The 19,172-nt window shown below is 25.4% G+C and overlaps 1 protein-coding gene across 2 annotated transcripts; it reads right to left on the minus strand.

Annotated features, from left to right (window-relative positions):
- Positions 1 to 320: 320 nt before the first annotated feature.
- Positions 321 to 17,576, minus strand: LOC117171415 (DNA polymerase interacting tetratricopeptide repeat-containing, protein of 47 kDa). 2 transcript variants are annotated; one of them, XM_033358717.1, is made up of 8 exons: positions 17,522 to 17,561; positions 9,726 to 9,882; positions 9,239 to 9,517; positions 6,577 to 6,748; positions 6,310 to 6,502; positions 1,065 to 1,345; positions 821 to 985; positions 321 to 733 (listed from the first exon to the last, which is right to left on the minus strand). In XM_033358717.1, exons 3-8 carry the CDS (start codon positions 9,513 to 9,515, stop codon positions 649 to 651), a joined length of 1,173 nt encoding a protein of 390 aa, XP_033214608.1. In that variant the 5' UTR covers positions 9,516 to 9,517; positions 9,726 to 9,882; positions 17,522 to 17,561; the 3' UTR covers positions 321 to 648. The 2 variants fall into 2 exon arrangements, with proteins under 2 accessions (XP_033214608.1, XP_033214607.1); XM_033358716.1 differs by lacking the exon at positions 9,726 to 9,882 and having other exon boundaries at positions 17,522 to 17,576.
- Between the last annotated feature and the right edge of the window lie 1,596 nt (positions 17,577 to 19,172).

A 19,172-nucleotide genomic window follows, 5' to 3' on the forward strand; every position in this document is an offset into this window, starting at 1 on the left:
AATTTTAATAATAATAAATCGATTTAAAAGCAAAAAGTCTGATTCATCATTTTATCATAAGATTGACTTTTCAACTGTGCAAATAAATATATTTTTTGAAAGCATTCATTTTGGAATATTTTATTTTATGAAAGTACACTATTTCAAAAGTATAGTCATAAATATTCGGGTTAAAATAATTAAAATTGCGTGAGTTATGAATTTTTAAGTAAAAAAACCCATTTTTTTCACTTTTTTAATAATTTTTGTTAAGAAACTTAAATAAATGACTTTAAAATAAACTCTATCTTATATAAGATACCTTAAACTATATCGGATGATTTTATTGTGACAAAATATTCAATAGGGGTTAAACAATACATGATTAAATACGCTGGGGTTTTGAACACCCACGAAGCAGTTTACTGTGATTTTAACCATGTATGCACTTTGAGGGTTAAAGGTTAACATTTTTCAGGTATGAGAGTTAGAATTTTTTTATTTCTATGACTTGGGAAAGTGTTTGGTAACTACAAAATGACCAGAAATTTTTGTTTTGTTTAAATAATTGTGTGTCGAGTCATTTCTTATAACTGTAAGTTAAAAATAAATATATTCGGTATAAACTTTCACATAATACACTGAAATAAGATGTATTTCATACAATAATTAATAATTAGCTAAAAGTCGTTTTTCAGCTTCGCTGTTTGCTGGCAAGACTAAAAACGATGGCGTGCCTCCGCGAATGATAAACCTTAAAGAAAAAAAATTTATTTTAGAATAGTGGATCTAAATTCTTGAACTAAAAAAGGATACATTTAATTGAAAACTCTCTTTTCACCTGTCGTCTTGTAAAATCTGACAAAGCGTTTTCCGGATATCTATTTTATTGACACTCATTTTGTTATGTCCTTCAAAATACACATTGACACTTTTCGTACTGTATTTTCTGCCCATATCCCATGGAGGAGGATCTTTAAAAAGTTCTTCGAGTTGCTCTTCGAACCTGGAAAAAGTTTCGAACTCGAGTTTGAAGTGCAACTTTGAAAATATAAAAGTCCCATATTCATCCTAATAAAACTTACGTCGAGTCTTCATGAAAGTTTTGAATAAAATCGGTCTGAAAGACTTCCGGGTAGAGAATCATGACTGGCCAAATTAATTTCTCATTTCCATCCAAGTGGACAACATTTTGAGCTATTTGTGGTACTTGTGGTTCCAAATCCTTCAATTCTGCAATGCCTTTACCGCTCATTGAATCCAGTTTGATTTTTCTACTGAGAATAACCCGAAGAACTTTTTCTTCTTGCTTTTCATATTTCTTTTCTTTAACGTCTTGCTTTCTCAAATCCCTTTCATGACGTTTCTGAGACCAGATATTTCAATTCAAAAAGCTGATAAAAAACACTAGACAGGGTGACCGCAAAAGTTAGTTTTCGGAATTCACTGATTTTTCCTTAGTTTTTTATTTTCGCTGATACTTAAAAAATTTAAAGCAGTCAAAAGTGGATCAGTGATTGAAATCAGTAAGGATTTTTATTGAAAATCAATAAAATCGCACTCATTCAAAATTTAGAGAGTATAGAATCTTTTATAAATAGACTAAAACCATTTTAAATTGGAATTGATACATTTTCTCTTTATTATTCTCAGGGCTGCCACAAACGAATTTACTTGATAAAAGTGATTTAAATAGAAAAAGTAAACTTTTAAAAAATCGCTTGGAATCTTTACAAATATTCTAAACGCTTCTAGGTCCTGTATAATCGTTCCATCTCTTCCAAAATCCTATGAAACTCATTACAACCACATGATATTGATTAAATTTCTTTACAATCATTCAAATCTCTTCAAATTGTTTACAAATTTTAAGAATGCCTTGGAATCTTTAAAAATATCTTCAAATCTTTTGAAATCGTTTGAAATCCCTTGAACTTTAAAAAAATCTAAGTTTAACATGTATTGAACATTAAAAAAATGGCAGAAAAGCTTTCGAATTCTTTGAGATCCCTTCTAATAATTTCAATCTATTCAAAATTCCTTGCAATCTTGAAACTTCTCTGGAGTTTTAGAAAATATCCTAAAATCTTTAGAATTCCTTGGAATCTCTTGATATTGTTTAAGGTTCAAAAAGCTTTGGAATATTCTAAAATAACCTAAAATATTTCTAATCCTTCGAAATCTTTTGGAGTCCCTTGAAAATTGTGAAAAATTTGACTTGAAAATTCCTTGAATTAAAAAAAAATATCACAAAATCTTTAAAATTCTTTGAAAACACATAAAATAAATGAAATTTATTGAAAATTCCTAACTTTTAGATTATCCTTATGTATATTTCAAATTATTCGGAATCTCTTCAAATAATTAAAATCTATTAAAATTTTTGTTGAATCTTTTAAAATTTCCAAAAATATTTTAAATCCTTTGAAATACTTTGAAACTTTTAAAAGATCTTTGAAATACGAAAAAATGTAAAATATCATAAATTCTTTACATTTACAATACATTGAAGTCTCTTCATATTCTTGAAACCAGCCCTATGCATCGCCCGTGTATGTGTATGCGGGAGTTGTTATTTTCCGGAGGGTATCGTAGTTCAAAAAAATCCAATAGATGGCGCTCCGATCAGATAGGCCTGTCTGCATTGTTATGTATAGCCAAAATACTGAAATTCATTAGAAACTTGATACTTTTTATAAATATAAAAGGAAGAACAAAATTTTCAGTAACGAAAGGAGCATCTGTAGTTAGTAATCCAAAAAATTCATGAAAACATGTAATTTAATATCAGGAAACTTGAATAGAAAGATGAGTATTAAAAACAGTTTGAATTGTATTCATATTTATCTATTGTTCATTTTTCTAATTTAATTAATTAATTTTATAAACAACTGTAAGTGTTGCAAATTTCAAACATTGATTGATAATATTACTTTACTGATAATAATATTAATAATAATACTTAAACCTTAATAATTAGCCTTATAATGTACTTTTTAATTTTAATTTATTTACACATTTCCGCTTTCTAAAAAATATACATTTATATATAATTTATTTATAATCAGGGTGTTGAATTTAACGGGGAAAACCCAGAATTGAGTTAAAAAACCGGGAACTTACTTTTGATCGTAGCAAAATTCAAGTTCTCAATATTTAATAATTTTTGTCAATCTAGAAAAGTAATTTTTTACTTTATCTACGGTTGCAGCGAATATGAGTGAAAATAATTATCGTTTTTATTTTCAGCCAGGGAATTTTTAAAAAGAATTTACAGAAATTTTTTCGAAATTTAAAAAAGAGACTGCTTTAAGTAATTTTTACAGTAGTGGTAGTATATCGAAAAGTAAATATTTCTAAATTATAATATTATTTTTTAAACATTTTTCGTTAAAAATTTACCTTTTTTTCTTGAAAATGGAACTATTTGCGGTTGAAAGCTGAACTCTTGTGTTGAAAATTAATTTTATTTTTGGAAAATTCATCATATTGAATGAAAATTCATATCGTTTTAAAATATAACTAGTTTCTTTAAAATAAATTTTTAAATAAAAAGCTAACTATTTCAGTAGAAAATATAACTATTTCGGGGGGAGAATTGACCTTTTCTAGTTCAAAGTTCAACAATTTGGATGTAAATTTGTCTCTTTGCATTGAGAATTCATTTATCTCGTTGACAATTCACGTATGTTGTTAAAAAATCGACTTTTTTAAAATAGAAAATCAATTTTTTCTTTGAAAGTTAATCTCCTTATTTAAAAATTCTTCATTTTAGTTAAAAATTCAAGTATTCCAGTTAAATATTCATCATTTTAGAATAAAATTAATCTTTTAGGTTAGAAATAAATTTACTTGATTGAAAAACAAACTCGTAAGTTGCAAATTATAATTTTTTAAAATTTAAGATTCATCATTTTGATTAAAAATCACTTTCAATAGAATATTTACCGTTTTGCACTATCCTTTTTTTTAAATTTCTTTTAAATCTCTTTTCTTTTAAATCCCAGTTTCTGTTTTTTTTTTAAATTACCGTTCAATATCGAAAATTCCTTGTCCAAAGGAAAATGTTAGTTCTTTACCAACTCCCTTTTATAAAATAAAAACAATAACTATTTTCACTTATATGTCCTGCAATTTTAGATAAACTAAAAATTAATTTAATTCCCGGTAATTTTTCGTTTTTTCCTAGGTCTTTTCCGGTTTCTCGATCAAGTCTCCACCCTGTTTATAAATAAATTAAGTGTAAATATATAGTTTTAGAGTGCGGAAATGTCTAGGCGAATTATTAAAAAGTTTTAAATTTAAATATTATTATTTTTATTATTCAAGTAATATTATCAATCAATGTTTGAAATTTGCAACAAATACAATTATTTATAAAATCAATTAATTATATTAGCAAAACAAAAATAGAAAAATATGAATACAATTCTAACCGTTTTCAAAATACTCCCCTTTATAATCAATTTTTCTAACATTAAATTACATGTTTTCATGCATTTGATTGGATCACTAATTACAGCTTCTCTTATTGTTGCTGAAAACTTTGTTCTTCCTTTAATATTCATAAAAAGTATCAAGTTTTTAACGAATTTTATTTTGTTTTGCTATACAGAACGCAGACAAGCCTACCTGGTCGGAGCGCCATCTATTGGATTTATTTGAACAACGATACCACTCCGGTTGCTAAGAGAACAGAAAAAGTGGGTGCGATGCATAGGGCTGCTTGAAACTTGCCCAAAATTCATTGGAATTTTTTTAAATAACCTAAAATATTTCAAATCCTTTGAAATCTTTTGGAATCCATTACAATTTTATAAAACTTGACTTCAAAATTCTTCGGAATTAAAAAAAATAGAAATCCTTTCTAATTCTTTGGAATTCCTTCAAATAATTGAAATCTATTAAAAACTCCTCAAAATCTTATAAAATTCATTAAAATATATAGCATAGCCTTTAAAATACGTTGCCATTTTTTAAGCTCTTGGAAATTCCTGAATAAAATTCAAATGCTTTAAAAGATCTTCAAATACTTTCTTAAAAACTCCTTGGAGTTTTGGAAAAGTACCTTAAAAGTTAAAATCTTTAAAATCCTTTGAATTTGTTAAAAATGATTGAAATCTATTAAGAATACCCTGCCATATTTAAAATCATATAAAATCATTAACAATTCTTTTTCAGCTGTTGAAAATACCTTTGAATTTTTTTAAATACCCTGAAATATTGAAAATCATTCGAAATATTTTGAAATAGCTTGAAAATTTTTGAAACTTTTAAACATTGCTTAGAATTTTTAAAAATACCCTTAAATCTTTAAAATCCGTTAAAAAATCTGTTGAAATCCCTAGGAATTTTTCAAACTTTTATTAACTTATTGGCATTTAAAAAATATTCTAATACCATTAAAATTCTTTGAAATCCCATTAAATTATTTAAATTAATTGATAATTCCTTTAAGTATTTTTAAATATCCTGACATCTTTAAATTGAAAAAAACTTCGGTAATACCATCAAATATTTAAAATACTATTAAATCCCTTAATTCTTGTAAATAAATAGTTTCGAATCCATTAAAATAGTTTGAAAGCCATTAAAATATGATAAAATCCTGCGAAATTTCATGCGATCTATTTCCTGAAATCCTAGAAAATTTAATTAAAATACCTTGAGAGTGTTTAAATTCCTCAAAATCACTGAAATGATCGGAAATCTAATCAAATCCCTCAAAACCCTTCAAGATATTCTAAAACCTTTTAGTTCCTTGATATTTTTAAAAATTCCGCAAGGAAATTCTTTGGAATTTTATAAAATACCCTAAAATCTTTTGAAATCCTGTCAAATGATCTAAATCTATAAAAAATACCCTAAATTACAAGAAAATCTGTTGAAATCGCCTTAAACTATTGAAATATATTTAAATTTTCTTAGGATACCTTAAAATATCCTCAAATATTTAAAAAAAAATCTGCAAAATTCAGAAATAAGTATTGATCTCAATTTAATAGTGGTTAATCCATGAATTAATTTGTGGAAATAACAGTGATTGAAGTGACATTTATATTTTAAAAAGTGACTGTAATGTCTATGTAGAAAAGTAATTTGAGAAAAAATGGACTAAAAGTGATTGTGTGGCAGCCCTGATTATTCTTGACTTTCTTCTGAAATTCCCTAATTTCCGACATTTTTATTCCAAATCCCTGATTTTCCCTGACGAAAAAATTCTCTGACTTTTCCTTGATTTCCAGGTTTTCCCTGATCTGCGGCCACCCTGAATTTAAAAATCAGTGCAGACTATGAACATTATTTTCTAAATAAAACTCAATAATTCACCTTTTCAGTTATTGCCTCGGATTTGAGCTTAATGACAGATTTATCAGTCGGTGCCTCCTCGAGAATTTGATCACAAATTTCAATGCACCGAGTGTAATCCTTTATTTTAAAATAACAATTTGCAGCTCTGCTTAAAGCCTTCGGATATTTTGGTTTCAATTTCAAGGCTTCTTTACAGTCACTCAGACATGATCTATAAAAACGAAATCTACTATGAAAATATTGAATCTCGATTCTGAAAAAATTATATTTAATTCTGAAATTTACCGGTAATTCTCTAACATAAAATTCGCAGCTGCTCTATTGTTATAAAGCTGAGCCAACAAATCTGTGTCTTTACATTTTGTCCTAATGCCTTCAGTATAACTGATAATCGCGAGACGATATTTTTTATACTTGTAATTAAAATTTCCATCTTCTTTGTAATTATTCGCTAATTCTATAAAAAGGAAATTACAATTGTAGATCTGATTCTTTTTTGGGGCCGTTCAAAAAACCCTTTAAGGAAAAATGTTTTCTTCAATTTCATTTCATAAACGTCTAAAATAAAATAGAAAAATAATATTATAACAGACTTTACCATACAAAATGATGGCTCTTAAAACAGGGGAAAGAAAGGCGAGTTTTCATAAAAATAGAGGAATAAATGATTTTAAACAAAATAATTGTATAGGTACCACATTAAACAGAAAAGATTAATTTTTAACAAAAGAGTTGTGTTTTTAAGATAAAAAATCGAATGTTTTAGAAAAAGAGTTGACTTTTAAATACAAAAAGATCAATAATTACCACCAAGAAAAATAATTTTTCAAAAAAATAATTAAACTTTCAATAAAAAAATTAATTTTTGACTGAACAGCTGCATTCAAAATCAAATGGTGAAACTTTTAAGGAAAAGTGATGAAATTTTAACCAAATAGTTGAATTCTCAATCCAAAAAAACGACTTTTTAACAAAGCATTAGAATTTTCAAACCAAAAAGATGGATTTAAGACCAAATAGCTGAATTTCCGAAAATATTTAAATTTCCAGCAAAACGGTTTAATTTTTAACCAGGCAGTTGCATATTCGACCTACAATAGTGAATTTTCAAACAAATGTGTAATTTTCAGCAACCATCAAATTCAATATCAACTAAACAGTTGGATTTAACCAAATAATTGAATATTCAAAACATAAATTTTAGTGAAGACCGTTGGATTTTCAACTTAAAATAAGGAATTTTCTATCCTAAAAGACAAATGTTAAAAAAAAACTGTTAAATTTTCAACAAAATAATTAATTTTTTACTAGAATAGTTTAATTTTCAATCAAATATTTAAAATTCCAACAAAAGAATTACATTTTTCACTACATAGTTGATTTTTCGACCTGAAATAATGAATTTTCAAACAAATAGTGGAATTTTCAACAATAGTAATTTTTATTCAGTTACATTTTTAACCAAAAAAGATCAAATTTTTACCAGCGATTTGAATTTTCACCGGAAAACTTAACTTTCGATTAAAACATATTAATTTTCAGCAAAATATTTAAATATTCAAATAATAAAATGAATTTTCAATTATTAACATTAATTTTTAACAAATTAGTTTAAATTTCAAACAAGTACATGAATTTTTATTTTCAAAGAATAATTATCTATCATAAAAGGCGAATTTAGTAACAAATATATCAATTTTCAATCAAATCGATTTTCTACCAAAGATGCAATAGTTAAATTTTCTGTTATTTAAAATTAAATAAGTAAATGAATATATTTCAACAAAATAGTTCAATTTTCAAGCTATAAAATAAATTTTTGACACACTAGTTCGTTTTTTAACCAAGCTGTTAATTTTTCAACCAAAGAAAAAAACGAATTTTCAATGAAAAATTCAAAAGTTGAATTTTAAACCAAAAACGATTAACTTTCAGCCAAACATGAATCAGTTAAATTGTCAGGTAAGAAAATGAATTTGTAACTAAAAAAATTAATTAATAACAAAATATATCAATTTTAAATTAATTAAACATATTCACTTTTAAGCATACGTGTCGAATTTTTTGGAAGATCCTTGAATTTTAAGTTCAAAAGAACGAATTTTCTATCCAAAAAGACCAATATTCAAAAAAACAGTTCAATTTAAAAGAAAAATTATATTATCAACAAATTATTAAATTTAAAAAAACTTGATTAAAAGAACAACAACAAAAATAGTTTAAATGTCACCCAAAGAGAATCTCGAACTAATAAAATGATTTTTTAACGAAGTTGAACCAAGCAGTTAAATTTTCAAGCAGGAAGATTATTTTGCTGAAAAAAATATTTAAAAAACGAATTTACAAAAAATTAAATTTTCAACCAACAAAATAGCTAAATTTTCATTTAAGAAAACTAATGTTTAATTTTTGTTTAAATCAGCTAATTTTTAGCAAAATCGTTCAATTTTCAAGCAATAATATAAATCTTTAACAGAGTGGTTCAACTTTCAACGAAGTATTTAAATTTTCTACTAAAAACGACCATTTTTCAGCTAAACGTGGATTACTTTAATTTTCCGTTAAGAAAATGAATTCTCAAAAAAAAGTAAAATCAAAATTTAACGAAATAGTAGAATTTTTTATTAAAAACAAATAACTATCAACGAAAAAAAGGGAAAGTTCACTGAAAACCAGGGGAAAAAGAAGAGGCCTACAGGGGGAAATACGGAAAAGAGTGTGAAGTCTGTATTTATATGATTTAACTGTAAAATAAAATCAAGGGTTTTAATTTTTTAAGCGTTTAAAAATTTTTTTATTCACATTTATATTTTCCATTCGTGATATCACATTCTGCCCCCCCCCCCCGTCATAAAACCTTTGACCCCCCTGGAAACGTGACCTAGTTTTTGAACGGCCCTTTGAAGTATTAAATAAATATTTTTAATTGTTTATAATGTAATTAGACCTTCCGGGGAATTTTCCTCTGCACTGTATTTGAGTTGTTGCAATCCTTCCATGAGAGGCGAAAGTTCGTCTCCAGGGTTCGGAGCATTTTTCATAAAAAATGGATGTTTTTCCATTTCTTCTTGCCATTTATCTTCAGGCCATCCTTCTGTGTATGACTTCTTTTCTAAATTGTTTATATAATCATCTAATTCTGCATCTAATTTTTCTGCAAGTTCCAAGCGCTCAGCTTCTGACCAAGACTTTTTTTCTTGCTTTTTGCTTGTATCTTCGGCCATTTCTTGAAGCGGACAAAATTTTTAAATTTTGTATTTAAAATCAAAATGAAATCTATATTCTTATAAATAATTTTATCCAGAAAAAGCATTAAAAAGAATTACAATTTAGAATTAGATTTTCAAACTGCTTCATTTACGGCTACTTTGAGACAAATAAATAAACAAAATAAAAAAGAGGGAGGAAAAGGAAAAAGTTAAACAAAAACAAACCTCTCACTTTTTCCTTATTCTTTCTCCGAATTTTTTATGCTACTACGGAACCAATATGTTTCAAGATCAATTTAGACATCCTCTTCAGGGATTATTTGTAGAAAAACTACGAGCTTTGATTAATAGAAATTTATGGTAATTTAAAATCACATAATACCTGCAAAGAAAACCATAGATAATTTTAAAAAGGTCCTTTGTCTAATTTTTCATTAATTAGTGAAAAATTGATAAACGTATACAAATTATTTTTTATATCAAGAATAAAGAAACAGTTTTAAAACACAAAAATAAAAATAAGCTGATCCCAATTTTTGGTTTGTTAAATAAATAAACTTTTCTAATATTTTAAACGGTCCTTTATTAATATCTGTTTCATTTCGTCATTTTAATCAATAATAAAAAAGGATCCGATATTTATTTAATTCAGAGCGTTTAACGTGTCTCTAAAAAATTCAGGAGGTTTCCAGGGTTTCCTGGACAAAAAAATACACTTTTTCAGGTAGCTTCTTTTTACAGTGAAAAAATACTTTTCACGAATCATAGAAATTGAAGGTCTAGTCGTCTAGTGAAACTAAAAAAAGTGTCATGCGAAATTTCTCATACTAAGATTTTTTCAAATTTAACAACAATTTAATGACCTTTTTAAAATATAATATTTTTTAGCTTCTGATATTATTAAAGTGAGTTAAATTCCGTCTGCAATGAGATTTTTTTTATTATAATTGAATGCAATGTTTAATTTTCAATGACATAATTATATTTTCAACAAAATAGTGGAATTGTTAACCAAATTCTTGATTTTCAAACAAAAAAAGATGAATTTTCGACGAAATGATTGAATTTTATACTAAAAAGATTAAACTTCCACAAAAAGCACCTTCATTTTCAAAGAAATAATTAAATTTCTTAGAAGACAGTTTAGTTTCTAACAATAAACTTTGTGGCCGTTTTAATCGAAGAAAAAAATTCTCGGTCATTTCTCGGTTCGCAAACATTTTTCACGGCCAATGAATTTTAAAAAATCAAACTATATTCTTAAGCATTTTTACATATAAAGTAATGAACAACAAATTAAAGCATTCAAAGTGGAACACTTGAATGCCAAACATTTAAAATTGAAGTTTAAAAGTTTTTCAATTCCAAAATTGTGTATTCGAATGTTCAAAAATGCACACGTACCAAATAGAAGGTAGTAACACTTTTCAATTACACAATTTTAAATGAAATGCAAATAAACTGCAAAATTCAGAACTTTTATAACTTATAGAGTTCAAAGATTCAGATTAAGTTCAAAAAATAATGAATCCACGTAACACTTTTAGAAAAACCTGCAACTTAAAAAAAAATTGTATTTGAATTTATAAATAACAATAGAACACTTATTATTTATAAAAATATTAGACTAATTTTAAGAGATATTCAGAAGTTAAAAAAATTCGAATTAAATTTAGAATATGAAATAATTTTAAATACTTAGAGCCGCATTTAAAATAAAATGCCAATTTTTGCAGATTTCAAACAAAAAATTTAGAATTTTTTTAAGAATTGTGAAAGACTTCAGAAAAACATTAAATTTTCTTAAGATTCTTAGGAAAATTGAAAATGATTTTTCACTTTAAAAAATTATTGTAATAGAAAGTTTAAGAAGATTTTAAGAGATTTAAAAAATTATCGAAGAACATGGAAGATTTGAAGGATTTTTTTATAATTTGCAGGATTTTCAAAAATTGTAGGAAAATTTCGATTAATTCTAAAATATATTTAGAAGTTCTGAAAAAAATGTTAACACACTTCGTTTAAATTACTTGAAATAATTTTGAATTTTTTCAAACTTCTAAATATCTTTTAAAATTACTCGAATTTTTTCTACAAATAATAAGTGCTCAATTGTTATATATGCGTCAAAATTTATCAATTTTACTTATAAATTAAACACTTATTAAATAGTACAATTAAAATTGTTTTCTTTTAAATATTTGGTTTTAATTTACTCGTCTTAAATGAACAGGGAAATATTGCTAAATATTAAATACTTATGATTTTTCCACATTAAGAAATTTCAAATTAAATGGGATGAAAATTAAATAATTTAAACTTACAATATTTTAAATTTAATAAAAATCTTTAATTATAAGTACATTATTATGGATTTATTTTTAATTTGAAAATAGTAAAACGCACATTTACATTTTTAATAGCTAAAGAAATTAATAGAAATAATATATTAATAAATTTATTATAAAAAATAATATAAAGGAAGACCTAAGACTTTGAATTAAAAATATATTGTTGATAAATCATAAAAATTTTCATTTAACAATAAAATTATCGGAATAAATGATATATCAATTTCAATTCTTTTTAAGACTTTCGGATTGAAACAGTTACAATCTAGAAATTCTCAAACTTTTGATGGGTCTAGAATTGTTTGGTATTGATCCATTTTAAAAATAATGTATTTATTTAAATTTACAGTTGATAAAATAAAACTGTTTTTATCTAAAATTTTCAACTTCAAATGCTTTTAATTTTTAAGTATTTAAATCTTCAAAACTGCACTTTAATTATTTAAAACATTTCAAACTTAAGAGTTGAATTAAAAAAAAAGAATTAAATTTTCACCAAAATAGTTGCATTTTCGACCCAAAAAGATAAATTATTAACCAAATTTCAATCTTCAACTAAAAAAGATAAATTTTCAGTAAACAAATTTTGTTTTAAATAGTTGAATTTTTAAACACACATGAATTCTCAATTAAAAAGATGAATCTTTAACAACAAAAATATATTTTTGTAAAGCAGTTCAACTTCAAACCTAAAAGTCAAATTTTTTAAACAAAGAGATGGATTTTATATAGGAAAAAAGATTTTTAAGTTACACGGAGAGAAATTTTAAGAGATTAATTCACGGAAATGCTTTTTGATCTTATTCTAACTTCGGCGCAAGACAATATATTGTTAAAAATACGTGTTTTTCTTTTACTCTCAAACTTTGTCTTTTTTCGTGCAGAAGAGAACAAGCAGAAAAAATCTTTTTTTTTCTTGACTCGAATAAAAATTCCAGAAACTCATCTCCCTAGAAAAGGACTTTTCCAGGTAAAAAAAAATACAAAGACTTTCCCAGGTTTTCAAGGATTTCCAGGACGCTGGACATCCTTTTTAAATAGATCGTTTTTCTGTTGTTAATTGATTGAAACGAGGAAATGAAACTGATATTAAAGGAGGACTAGTTAAATGTTAAAATACCAGGGAGGTTTATTTATCTAACAAAGCAAACATTGGGATCAGCTTATTTTTTAAAAAATTGTTTCTTTATTCTTGCCATAAAAAATAATTAGTATATATTATCATTCAGAAGTTTACAATCACCTATTTTGTTAAGACTGATAAAGTTCTCTTAATTTCAATTATATCAGAGCTAAAAAGATTTTTTTTCAAAGGGTTGAATGCTCTTCAAATTCTGTATAAAATGAGCTCAGGATGAAGCCAACTTGTTTACTTTCAAAGTAGATATTGCAAGAAAAGTGTGAATTTCAATTTTTTTTTTAAATTTTTCAATAACTTCCGTAAAAATCAATATTGTTTAATGTTTTTGTGCTAACCTTTAAGCTATTTGTTTACAGTATCGCAGCAGCTTGTAAGCATAACTCCTAAAAAATGTCCTAGAACAGTGCAAGAAATTAAATTTGGAAAAATTTAAAAACATCCTATCTGTAAGCAAATCAAAATAAAATAAATATATATTTTAAGAAAATTTTATAGAAACTTTTTGGCTGTTTTATACATTTAAAAACTAAAAAAAATGTTTAAAGATGAGCCCGAACACATAAGAAGATATTAATTATTACGGAAGTTATTAAAAATTTAAGAAAACAATGAAATTTACACTATTTTTGCAATATATACTTAAAAAATAGAAAAATTTGCTTCATCCTGTGCTCGGTTTATACAAAATTTCGTGAGCAATCAAGCCTTTGAAATTTTTTTTTTAGTTGTGATAGAAATTAAATTAAGATAACTTTATCAGTCATCAAAATATAGGCGATCTTACATTTTTGCATGGTAGTGTAAGTTTATCAATTTTTCACTAACGAGTGCAAAATTAGTCAGAATAACTATTTTTTAATACCTATGGTTTCATTTGTAGTATAAAAAATACAAAAAAAGGGGGAAAAATGGAAAAAAGTGAGACTGATTTTTGGTTGAATTTTTCCCTTTTCTCCCTCTTTTTTCTTTTGTTATTTATTTGTCTCTAATGAGCCAAAAATTAGGGAGATTTTGGATATCTAATTTTGAATTGTGAATTTTTTTCATTCTCTGTTTGTATACAAGCATTCATAAGAATTTAGATTCAACTTCGATTGAAATAACATTCTGTTAAATACAGACAATAATCTCATATTTCGTTCCAAAACTCATGATTCATTCCAAATCAGCAGTTTGCTTATAAATATTTTAAGAGCTCTTTTAATTAAATCTAAATAATGTTTACCTCAATTTCTTGAAAGTAATTATTGATTTAAATTGTTGTATAAAGGATGTTTTAAATATGAGCAACTTTAGAAATGTATATATTTTTGGATGTTTTCTTTTCCTACTTGGAAAATGTAATAATATAAATAGATTTGTTCAGAATCGAACAGAAATTCTTAATCCTATGTCGGAATAATTTGCCTAATATTTCGGACAGGGTTGTTACATAAGTCAACTTATAAAATTCCAGGAAATTTCCAGAATAACTTTGGAAAAAATTCCAGAATGTTTAAAAAAATTTCTATTTAGATCATTGTACTGTTTGAAATATAATCGATTATTATTTTTGTATTTTATTAAATTAATGTAGTAAATTAAAATTTTCAAGTACGTAATTTTATTTGATAACATTTATTTATGAATGTTTCTAAATACAAATGATGAAGGAGAACGTTTTATTTTTAATTCTTTTAAAAAATTAATTTTAAGCTTGAAGGATTTCAAAATATGTCGCAAAAGAATCTGAAAGAATTAAAGCCATTTTAAAGCAATTTTTCCGGGGTGTAAAAAATTGCAGGAAAAGTTTGATTAATTTAAAAAGATATTTCAATTAAACTTTTCAAGTACGTAAATTTATTTGATAAAATTAAGGGACTGAAAAATCCCGAAAAATAAAATTCCCGACACTATAAAATTCCCGAATAATAAAATTGCCGAAAAATAAAAATACAGAATTGGAAAATTCACACATAATAAAATTCTCGAATAATGAAATTCCCGAATTATAAGATTCCCGAATTGGAAAGTTTCTGAATAATAAAATTCTCGAACAATAAAATTCCCGGATTATAAGATTCCCGAATTGGAAACTTCGCAAATAACTAAATTCAAGAAAGTTTATAATATTACCGAATTGTAAAATTCCTGAATAATAAAATTCCCGACAGTTAATAATATTAACGAATTGGGAAATTCCCGAATAATGAAATTCCCCACCGAATCATAAAATATCCCAATTGTAAAATCCCCGAATTTAAACAATTACAAATTTTTATAAATATTTTTTATTGATAATAAATACAATAATGATTCTTTTCAAATTATTTTTAATGTCTAAAATTTCACAAATCATTGTTTAAATTTAAAATAACAATACTTTTAAATAAAATAATTTAAAAAAAATGATTATTGTATTTATAATGAATAAAACATATTTATAAAAAATTATCATTATTCAAATTCAAGAATTTTCCAATTCGGATATTTTATAATTCGTCAATTTTCTGTCGGGAATATCATTATTCGGGAATTTTCCAATTCGGTATTTTTATTTTTCGGCAATTTTATTATTCGGTAATTTTCTTTTTCGGGATTTTTCGGTCGTCCCAAAATTTATTCCTGAATGTTTCTAAACAAAAATGATAAAAGAGAAAGTCTTATGTTAAATTCTTTCAAAAATTTAATTTTAAGCTTGAAGGATTTCAAAATATGTCGAAAAAGAATCTGGAAGAATTCAAGCCATTTAAAAAAAAATGGCGGGGTGCAAAAAATTGAAGGAAAAGTTTGATTCATTTAAAAAGATATTTCGAAGCTTTTAAGATTTAAAAAGATTAAAAAATGATTTAAAACATTTCAAGATAATGAAATCATTTTCTTAAGAACCCTGGAAAGTTGTAACTGATTTTTTATTCTTAAAAACTAATTTAAAGAAAATATTTTAAAAGATTTGAAAACATTTCAAATGTTTCCTAAAATGTATAAGATGAATTTAAAGAATTTTAAAGCAATATTTCCCATTTTTTTTAAATGACCAACTTTTAGAAAAAATTAAATAAGTTTAAGAAATAATTTCAAGTTTAAAAAAGTTAAAAGCTCTTAAAGAATTTGAAAAGGATTCAAAAGAATAAAAAAATTGCCTTCAGATAGCCGTGAAAATTGAAAACGATGGTCTATTTTACAAAAATTAACTCGAGAGAAAAGTTAAAATGATTTCCAAAATTATTACAAAAAACTTTGAATAATAAGGAAATTTTTTTAAAGTTTGCAGACATGAAAAAAATTAAACATTTAAAAAAACTTGAAAGAAAATTTAGATTTCTGGTGATCGCAAAAATAATTTTTGAAGTTTTTAAAAAGTGTTTGAGAAGCTTCAGGATAATACGCAATTGGTCATCAACATTAAAATTTCTTTTTAAGCTACATAATATTTCCAAGGATCTCAATAACGAAACCGGAAGATTTTAAGGCAAGTTTGGAAATAATTTAAGTCAATTTAAAAGATATTTAGGAATTTAAAAAGTTGCGTAGAAATTGAAAATATTTTAAAACTGGAAAGACTACCGAAAATTTAGAAAATATTTTAAAATGTTTTCTAAGCGTCAAACAATCCTAACTATCTTTTAAACAGGCAAATTTTCCCAAAAGTTGGTAAAATCCTGTAAAATAAAATTTTATTACAAAAATTTTGTAGATATTATTTCGAAATATCCGCAATTAAAAAAAATAGTTTTGTATGTTCTTGAGAAACCCAGGCAAAAATTATTCATATAACCTTAAAGCAAATGAACTAAGAAACTTTTATTTTGCATTAACAATTATTTTCCCCAAAAGTTTAAATTATAATTTGCCTACCATTTTTTTAAATTCTAGAAAATTTCCAGGTTTTCCAAGTTCTGCAGCAACACTGGTCGTACTAACAATTGTTTAATATCGGTGAATAAAACTAAATTTAGTTTTGCCAATACTATGCTTTTTAATTTGTATAATTTTTAGAAATATTTATTATAAAACATCATGCGGTTACCTTAAATAAGATATTTATTTTCTTCAAAATGAGAGTTCAGGAGATAAAACGGCCAGAAAGCAGTTTTTTATTCTGTATTACCATGTTTAACACGATAACTTTATTACAAAAATTAATCAAATTAATAGAATATATATTATTTAGCAAAAAAAGAATCATTAATAAACGTTTAAGAAAAAGGTTTATTTATTCACAATAAACATAACCCCCAAATTAATTTGTTTTTATTTAAAGAGATTTTAGCATAAAATATTATCATATTAAGAGATAAAATTTAGAAATATTTTTTAAACTAATAATTTGATATTAAGAATAATAAAATAATGTAAATTCAATCATTTTATACGACTTTATTTTGATTGAAAACATTTTAACATAATCTAACCTCAAACATTTTGTTAAAAATCCTCTAAATATAAGTTTAGAAACATGTAACTATTTTCAATAATAATGATTAAAATAACTGGGTTCTTCTTCAAACGGAAACGTCAATAATTATGCCAAACTAAATATCTAATACCTAACTTTCTGAAGATTTGACGGCGTGTTGACAGTGTTGATCGTGTAGTTAAATTATGACTAAAAAAAGCATCGCACTGCCATCTTCCGGAAGAAATAGTAATACTCATAGTTCCTACAGATGGGGCTATGCATAAGCGCGAAATTTAAAAATAACTTGGACGTTTAATATTTTGAGAATGGATACTATTTTTTAGGTTGATTTGTTTTTAAGATTGTATTAATATCATTTTCCTAATACTCTTAAGAAAATTTAAAAAGATTTTTAAATATTTCAGATATGTCCAATCAAAATTTCAACACAAAGATTAATTTCCAACCAAAGAATTAAAAAAAAAGACAAATTCTGTGTAAAATAGTTGAATCCTAAACCAAAAAACATTAGTTTTCGACTGTTTCTACTTTTAACAAAAAATTTTAAATATTGGCAAAAATAAATGAATCTTTTACAAAAGTTTTTCAATAAATTTTCAACAAAAAAAAAGTCAATTTCCAACCAAATAGTTCTATCTACAAACAAATAGATGAATGTTCTGTGGTGCAACTTTAATTTAAAAAATCTGCCCGCCTAGAGCGCGCGACTGTTGGCTCTCGCGCTTCGCGCTCGAATGTACATTTATCTCGCACTTCGCGCTCGATTATGCATTTACCTCGCGTTACGAGCTCGATCTTTATATTTTCGCACATTCTTGCGTAAACCTTTTAAAATTAAGACTCAAAATATCCACCACTGTAATTTTGTGATTGTGAATTCTCTTTCGTTAAAAGAGCTTATAGCTCGAGAGTTTGGGTGGACCTACCGGACGCGACTGATGGAAATCGCACTCCGCGCTGGGTCTTTGCATTTCTCCCGCATTCATGCACAGACCTTTTAGAATCAAAGGTCAACGGACCGACAACTGTAATTTTGAACTCTTTTTTGTTAAAGCTCTTTCGGCTTTAGCGAACACATTCTCATCAAGTATCTCGTGCTTCGCACTCGATTTTGTCCAACCTGTCAACTATTCTACATTATACACAACACTTTTATATCAATTATAATACATTTTTTATATAACTCTGCCAGGGATTACATATTAAAAAATTGCGAAATAAAAAGAAAATTGTATTTATCAAGATTATTTTTGTATTTGTTTCTTATTTCGCTTTAAATTGTATTCTAAGCTGCGCTGAAACATGTATTATTTCAATAAATGTATATCATTACAATCGATAATATGCATAAAAATTGAATCATACTAATTCTTATTTCCTTGTTTTTATAATTTAAAAAATTTTTAATCTTGTTTTTTACGATTAAATAAAAACTACTGCGCATCTGCATAGGGTCTAATACAGGAACCTACATAGGGTCCTATATAGTATATAGGATCCTATGTCCTCTTTCGTCTTTTCTGTGCTTTCTTCAAAAATTCAATTTTTTTATTTTTAATCTTTTTACGATTAAAAGAAAATCTACTCGTCCTGTCGAAAAATGATGCGTTATAAATTTGTAGTTCTTTCCAGGGCGCGCAATTTCAGCTTTTTCATTTTTTTCGTATCTTGCATAGTTTGACCAAAAAATAGAATTTTTTATTATTTTTGGTACGATCAAATTTGAATTTTTCAACTTTTTGACCAAATTAAAAAAGCTGTTATCATAGTCTTGTATG

The sequence above is a fragment of the Belonocnema kinseyi genome, chromosome 4 (genome assembly GCF_010883055.1).
Source record: "Belonocnema kinseyi isolate 2016_QV_RU_SX_M_011 chromosome 4, B_treatae_v1, whole genome shotgun sequence".
NCBI classification, from domain to species: Eukaryota; Metazoa; Arthropoda; class Insecta; order Hymenoptera; family Cynipidae; genus Belonocnema; species Belonocnema kinseyi.

What these genes read in the sequence shown, in the direction of transcription:
- LOC117171415 (XM_033358716.1), bottom strand. Translation starts at nt 9,515, where the DNA reads ATGGCCGAAGATACAAGCAAAAAGCAAGAAAAAAAGTCTTGGTCAGAA. An exon ending in AGAGGAAAATTCCCCGGAAG is followed by an intron (nt 6,749 to 9,238) that starts GTCTAATTACAT and finishes TCCTTTTTATAG; the next exon opens with AATTAGCGAATAATTACAAA. An exon ending in CCGAGGCAATAACTGAAAAG is followed by an intron (nt 1,346 to 6,309) that starts GTGAATTATTGA and finishes ATCTGGTCTCAG; the next exon opens with AAACGTCATGAAAGGGATTT.